The sequence below is a fragment of the Zingiber officinale genome, chromosome 8B (genome assembly GCF_018446385.1).
Source record: "Zingiber officinale cultivar Zhangliang chromosome 8B, Zo_v1.1, whole genome shotgun sequence".
Taxonomy (NCBI): domain Eukaryota; kingdom Viridiplantae; phylum Streptophyta; class Magnoliopsida; order Zingiberales; family Zingiberaceae; genus Zingiber; species Zingiber officinale.
Genome location: NC_056001.1, coordinates 36,311,021 through 36,318,274, shown reverse-complemented (window position 1 = coordinate 36,318,274; position 7,254 = coordinate 36,311,021). Strand labels below are relative to the sequence as shown.

Sequence of the window (7,254 nt, the reverse complement as noted above, 5' to 3'; positions counted from 1 at the left end):
TTCAATAAACTTGCTACTTTTACTAAAAAAAAAGTCCACAAATGTAGAATAATTAATATTGTAAATCAAACTTATGGAATTAGGTGAACATTTAATGTGAAAATAGAAAAGTGTCAACCCTAGCAATAAATCAAAGTAGGACGGTAATGAGTAAGTTTAATGTTGGGCTTTGTAAGAATTTATTTATTTTTATTTAATACACACAAAATTAATTAAATAAAGAAATTTGGATAAAAATTAAATAAATAAGTTTGAACATATTCAACTCATTAATGTTCATGAATAACGTTGTGTACGAACCATGTTTATTAATAAAACTTTTAATAACATGCTAAATAAATAAAAAAATATTTAAAATTAATAAATAAGTTTGAATTATTAAACTCAATAGTTAGTCAAATAAGTAAAAATTTTAATCAATCAAATAAACTTGAACCGATAGCTGATAATATCTAAGTGAATCAAGTTCATATCAAGCTTAGCCAAACTCAAATTTATAAAAAATAAAGTAAGCCAAGCTTAAATTTTACTTCGTTCAATTACTTTATCAGATAAACTTGAAGACTTCAAAATTTAACTGGGCTGAACTTGCTTACGCCCCTAACTCAAAAGTTAGCACTACTCATGCAAAACGCTAAATGAGGGTTTGGCTTCATCTATTTAACCGAATTAAACATAACATGCAAGGTTGGATGAGGTGTGCCCTAAACCTATTTTTGGCACCCACATGTGAAAAGAATGGAAAGGATAAAATGACATCCACCATATTATTTATTTTTTTAAAATAAAATAATTCGAAAAAAATGAATGAAATTATTTTTTATGCTTGCCACAAGGCATGTTGGTGGATCCATGACCATTGTGGGGACTACTCATACTCCTTGCCCCAATCCTCTCTCTAGTTCTATTTTGGTACTTTTATTTTTCTCAATTCTATCCCTAGCCTTTTACTTAAGAGGCGTTTTGATAATTTTACTATCACTTGAGAAAGGTTTAATATTATCCAATTCATGTACCCAATTTTCTTATATTTTCGTTATACCCTCTCTATTTTTTCCATGTTCTATTTTTTTTCATATTAATTTTTTTTCAATTGGTTCAAAAATTTATCGATGTCAATTTTACAGGGTAGAACTGAGATACGAAGGCATGAATATATTAAAAAAATTTACAGGAATATATTATTTTTAATTTGAAGTATTTAAGAATTTTTTAAATTTATCCGTCAATTTCTAACAAAATTGACTAATGGATTTATGCCATTTGAAAATTTAAAAATTTGATCTGATGTTGATTAGTAAGTATCCTTAAATTTTATAATATATATTTGCGATAAATTTTGTCAAATCTTTATAATTTAAAAATTTATTATTCTAACTATTAAATTCAGCTCTCAGAATATAGATATAATACAATGACTTTCAAGTGTAAATTAATTTTAATTTAAAATATTCAGAATTTATCAAGAACTTTAAATCATTTCAAATTCAAACTAATATATCTGTAAGTCTTCTTAGTCATCTTTGCTTAGATTTAGTTTTGAGAGTATAAATTGAGAGTAATAAATTTTTAAACCAATAAAATAAAATTTTAAAAAGAAAAAACAATATAATAGAAATGTGATATTTGTTTTTTGAAATTATGAAAGTTGAGTAGGCAGTAGGTGCGTAGTAATACTGAAATTTTCTGATGGGTTCGAAGTTTTATTGCAAATGGAACATAAATTGTAGGGGGGAAGGTGAAAATTATGCGTAAAATTTTGCTGTAGATTTGCCTTTATTTACAGCCTTTGCCCCCCTTCTTCCACTACCAGTACTGTACTCGGAGCAGTGCGCAGAGCAACCGCCCCTGATCGAAGCGAAATCCAGGCGATTGGACCGGTAGGGCGAGAAATTATCCGCCATTGTTGTCAAAGATGGAAGCTTTCTTCGCTCCTCCGTGCCCTGCGTTCTCGTCCCGCTGTTGTCTCCTCGCTCTTTCCCGAGGACCCCAACGGATAAGCCTCGTCTTCGCGGCTGACGCGTTTCTCGCTTGATTCGATGCGACGCTGCCACGAATGGGCGAGTTGGTGGGCAATTGATGCACGAGATTGGTTCTTGGTCCTCTCGATTTGTGTGGAGGATGCGCTCGTGAGGTTTCCGCTCGAGATTCCCGGTACGCTCTCGTGAATCCTGGTGCGGTTTGTGGTGTTCTGGATCTGCCAGCGAATTTTCCAGGGTTTCACTCGATGCTGATCGATTTTTACCAAGGAAGAATTCGCAGCTTGCGATGAATGCCCAATCTAAAGCTCGGATCTTCGCTGAATTTATGTGGAGAAGGTGATCCGTTCGTCTCCTTTTTCTCTCTTCTTATCCGGAGATTTTTGCCATAAAAAGGGGGCGAGCTCGTGAGATTTTGGTCAAGAGGCTCTTTCTGATGTGGATTTCTATTTGCAAACCCGTGGGCGATCACTTTTCAGCTTATCTAATCTTTGGACATTTTCCTCCCGATCTGGTTATCTAACCTCGCCCCTTTCGCTGAGAAAAAAAATGGGTTCTTCTTGGCATTCCATTGATAGCGTCGTGGAAGAGATCATGAAGCTTCACCGATCTCTTCCACCGCGGCCAGGAGTAGACGTGGTTGAGGCCGCAATGGCGCTGGTCTGCAACGTCGAAAAGGAAGAGAAGGCCCGGATCGAAGCCATCGAAAGGCAGAACAAGGGATTCGAAGTCCCCGAAGAGCTCTTCTTTGTGCTGCAGGAGATGCAGAGGAATGCAGTGAGCTATCAGAGTAAAGAGCAGAAGAGGGAAGCTCTTAAACTGCTTGATCTGGAAAATATCCATGTCCTGTTCGATGAATTGATCCAGAGAGCATCTAGCTGTGTTCCTTCAAGCTCTAGCTCTAGCACTTCTGTTACATCAATCTCTAAGAGTTCAGTTGCAGTTAGCACGGCCAATTCTAAAGCTCCAACAAACTGTTCGACCAGTGTTTCATCTGTCTTCTACTCTGAGAAAGAGGTCGGAACCGGCAGCAGTGACCGTGTTTCGAAAGATGACAGTTTCTTGAGGAAGCCGAAATCACACGTCGATGCAATTGGTAACAACTTACAGATGTCTAGAGGATCGGTTTCGAATTTGGTGAACGGGCAAGAAGGTGGTTCTGGTAAGTGATATAGTTCTATATCTTTTCTCCTTTGACAAAGAGTTTGCAATATCGAATAGAGTAGTACATAATGACTCTAGAAGGACATGTCGTACAGTCTTTAACTTCCATTTCTCGATATCATTTGCAGGGGAAGCAAGCGGGAAGCTGAACATCATTAAACTAGCTAGCTTGATCGAAGTTTATGCAAGGAAACATGCTCGCGAACTTGATCTCCAGAATAAGTTGATGGATCAAATAGATTGGCTACCGGACTCAATTGGGAAGCTCTCTGATCTGGTTACACTTGATGTTTCCGAGAATCGCCTTGTTGCCTTACCCGGTACAATTGGCGGTCTTTCTTCTCTAACGAGATTGGATCTTCACTCAAATAGGATTGCTCAAGTTCCCGACTCCGTTGGAGATCTCTATGGCCTTGTTTTCTTCGATATGAGGGGGAATCAATTAACATCGTTGCCATCTACATTTTGTAAACTAGTTCATCTCGAGGAACTCGACTTGAGCTCGAACCAGCTTTCCTCGCTGCCGGATGCTTTTGGTTGTCTTACAGGACTGAAGAAACTAAATGTGGAAACAAATGATATCGAGGAACTTCCCCACATGATTGGTCATTGTGTTGCTCTCGTCGAGCTTCGAGCAGACTACAATCGGCTGAAATGCCTTCCTGAAGCAATTGGGAGACTAGAGTCTTTGGAGGTCCTCTCTGTCCGCTACAACAATATCAAAGGCCTTCCAACAACAATGGCATCTTTATCGAAGTTAAAGGAGCTCGATGTTAGTTTTAACGAGCTCGAATCAATACCCGAGAGCTTGTGCCTCGCGACTTCTCTTATCAAGCTAAATGTAGGGAATAACTTTGCCGATTTGCAATCTCTCCCACGTTCCATTGGCAATCTGGAGTTGCTCGAGGAGTTAGATATAAGCAACAACCAGATCAGAGTCTTGCCTGATTCCTTCGGGTTGCTCTCTCAGCTTCGCGTGCTTCACGCGGAAGAGAACCCCCTCGAGGTGCCACCAAGACATATAGCTGAGCTAGGTGCACAAGTAAGCATTTTTTCCTTTTTAACACATTTATCGCAATGTTTACATAAACTTCAATTGATAGATTGTTCGATAATACTTTCATCATGAAAGGCTGTGGTGCAATACATGGCGGAATTAGTAGCGAAAAGAGATATCAGAGTGCAACCGGTGAAATCCAAGATGAGTTGGACTCAGTTATGCTTTTTCTCAAGGCCACCTAACAAAAGGAAACATTTGATGGCTATGTGAACTGATGATACAGTGTAATCGAATGTGGGTTTACGAAATCCTCCGGCTAGTTTTGTTGTTTCACTCGTGTTTCGTATGGTTTTAAGTCTGCAAGAGGCTTGCCTATTACTTGTGATTCTTTAGATGTTTTTGTATTTATGTCTTCATAATGTAGTGCAGATGTAATTTTGTTTTTCATTCTTGTAGAATTCAAGAAAACTTATAGGTTCTTTCAGTGTTCACAAATTGCTTGATTTTTAAAGTGTATTGCTCTGTTTGGTACTGTTGCATTAACTTATGACAGATCCTATTATTTTCCCAATACTAATATTTTTTCACTAATTTTATCACCTCATGGATCCTAAGCTTCTTAGCACATTAAGTATTACTCTAGACGATCGCAGGACCGCCATGACCTGCCTTACATCGTCGACATCCTCATGACTTACCTTATCTCTGTCACTGATGACAATGGTTGGTACCATGATATTACTATTTAGAACATGTACAAAGAATAAGAGTCCTTGTTCTTCTTTTCCAGGTTAGAACAATCAGTGATCACCACCAAAACAAAAAAGAACAAGACTTGTCGCGTAGCCTTTGAAGCTTAGAAGGAAGAACTTGTGATTTCTTTTTGTTCGATGTCATTTCTTTGCTTTCGAGAACCGAAGACATCGGTACTTCTCCCCGCTGACGGTGATCTCCAGAGCACCGTCTAGGTTGTCTTGATTTGAGGCCGTGCCCATGAGGACACTCTTCTCCTTCTCTAAGTTCTCCTTCTCCATCTTTAGCCTTGCCTCTTGGCGGGCAATTTCAGCCTGCAAAATGGAGTTTCCGAAATCGGGCTACGGCAGTTTCAACGACAAAGTTCCTAGGACAAAAAACTATCCAACATCATGAGCACAATAGTTGATAGGATTGCATTCTGAGAAAATTTGTGTCAATGGCATGAATTAGTTGGCACATTAGTTTCTCGAATTGCAAGGGGCATAAACAACAGCTCGACACCTCTAAACCAAAAAAAAAAAGGATCTACTTTGATGATGGGCCAAAGTTTCCAGCTTGAAGACAAGTTTTGGTTGTTTGCTTGCTGCACCATGAATATGATGGAACACTCACGGTGGAGAAGAAGCTTCATCAAGGTGTAAGCATGAAACGTGACACAAGAAAGAAAGGTGAATTGCTATCCCACAGAAAAAAAAAGAGATTTTTTTTTTTTTTGGATCTATGAATTTCAACACACTGACTGCTTCACAAGGTCAAAGGCATCTTCCTTGATTGAACAAATCATAAAACTATCTAAAACAGATAGAAAATAAGCTTGAATCTTAAACTCAAACGTCACAAAATAAAAGGATAATACAGTTACAGTCCAGCGAGTAGTGCCATTGTTTAACAACTATAAATTTTATTAAAATTATTTGTAACTGTGTTGATGTTTCAATCATCGAAGCATAAGAGTGCAACAGGAAGTCTACAAAGAAAAAAGGGGCTCGTATTAAGTGGTTTCTTTGAACCATAAATTCTCCTTAGATTCTGTAGTGAGTTAATATTAAAACCAATCGATATAAAACAAGACAAAACTTTCATCATAATTTGGGAACACAAAACAATGCTAACTATAATTTATACGAAGTTTTATAAGAATGTTAACAAAAAGATATGTTTATAATGTAAAAGTTGTTTAGAACAGTCTCATAATTTAATCTACTTGGATCCAACTGGTCACTTGCTATATCAACATCAAATTTGTTTCATGGGATTAACATCCGGAGTTTAAAGTGTTGGATAAACTATGGATTTGTGTTCTTCGAATTAGCAGCATATGCAATTCTTGTCGAGCATTATCCAGAAAAATGAATCCGATCCCAAAACAAGCACAACCAATCCAGAACACTGAATTCTAATCAGAAACCAAGATGATCGAGTTCATCATCCCTTTTTGGCTCCGCGGTGGATGGAGAGAAAAAAAGGAAAAAAGGAAAGTTTCATTTTTTTGGGGGGAGGAGAAAAACGTGTGTGTTACCTCTCGCCGGGATAGTTCTGCTTTCCAGGCGGCCTCCCTCTCGGCGACTTCGCGCTCGCGCTCCTCGATGTAGCTCTGCATCTCCCTCTCCTTCATGATCCGGTCCTGGATGTCCGCATCCAACGCCTCCTTGAGCTCCTTCACGAACTTATCCACCACCGCCTTTATCCGCAGCGACATCTCCGCTCCTCGCCTCGACAGAGGGGAAGTCGGAACCGCTGGAGCTTCCTAACGCCTTCGCCTAGCTCATCGAAGCATAGCGTCGGAATACGCCGGAGCAATTCGATTTCCCGGTGGAAATCGACGGAGACGCCGATGGTGTCCGGTTAGGCTGTGCGTTTAGGGATTACGCTTGCGGAGAGACGTGCGGAATGAAGCATCACAATTCACAACAAAAGGAACATCATAATTATTTATTCTTTTCAATTTTGTTTTTTTTAAAAAAAATATTTTGTACGGCGATTTTCTAAACCGCGAAAGTGTTACCCAAATACTAGGGATTTTGGGATTGTCCAAATTGCACAGCTCGGGTGGATTCATTTTCCATTTTACTCTTTCCACAAATCGACAATCTTATACGTGTCTAAAACAAAGACGACTCTGAATCACGCTCGTGTCTTCTCGGAGAAAGAGACCTTCGTCCAAATCAAAGGCAACGAACGACGAACAGTGCAGCTTATGTTTTTAGCAAACGGTGATCTTCTGCTCCGTGAAATAGTCAAACGGAGATAAGCTGACGATGCAACTTCTTGTCAGAGAAAACAGGGAACGAAGTATAGATAACAATCATCACTTCGGTGGAGTTTCAGAGCCAGCGCAATTTATTGTACATGGAA

The 7,254-nt window shown here is 38.8% G+C and overlaps 2 protein-coding genes across 2 annotated transcripts; one reads left to right on the top strand and one right to left on the bottom strand.

The window, feature by feature from the left end:
• Nucleotides 1-1,799: 1,799 nt before the first annotated feature.
• Nucleotides 1,800-4,622, top strand: LOC122014899 (plant intracellular Ras-group-related LRR protein 4-like). The gene is made up of 3 exons (XM_042571402.1): nt 1,800-3,141; nt 3,272-4,185; nt 4,276-4,622. The coding sequence occupies exons 1-3, from the start codon at nt 2,529-2,531 to the stop codon at nt 4,411-4,413; spliced, it is 1,665 nt and encodes a 554-aa protein (XP_042427336.1). The 5' UTR covers nt 1,800-2,528; the 3' UTR covers nt 4,414-4,622.
• A 233-nt stretch (nt 4,623-4,855) lies between these two features.
• On the bottom strand, nt 4,856-6,823 carry LOC122014901. Its single transcript, XM_042571404.1, has 2 exons — nt 6,419-6,823; nt 4,856-5,210 (listed from the first exon to the last, which is right to left on the bottom strand). The coding sequence occupies exons 1-2, from the start codon at nt 6,596-6,598 to the stop codon at nt 5,037-5,039; spliced, it is 354 nt and encodes a 117-aa protein (XP_042427338.1). The 5' UTR covers nt 6,599-6,823; the 3' UTR covers nt 4,856-5,036.
• Between the last annotated feature and the right edge of the window lie 431 nt (nt 6,824-7,254).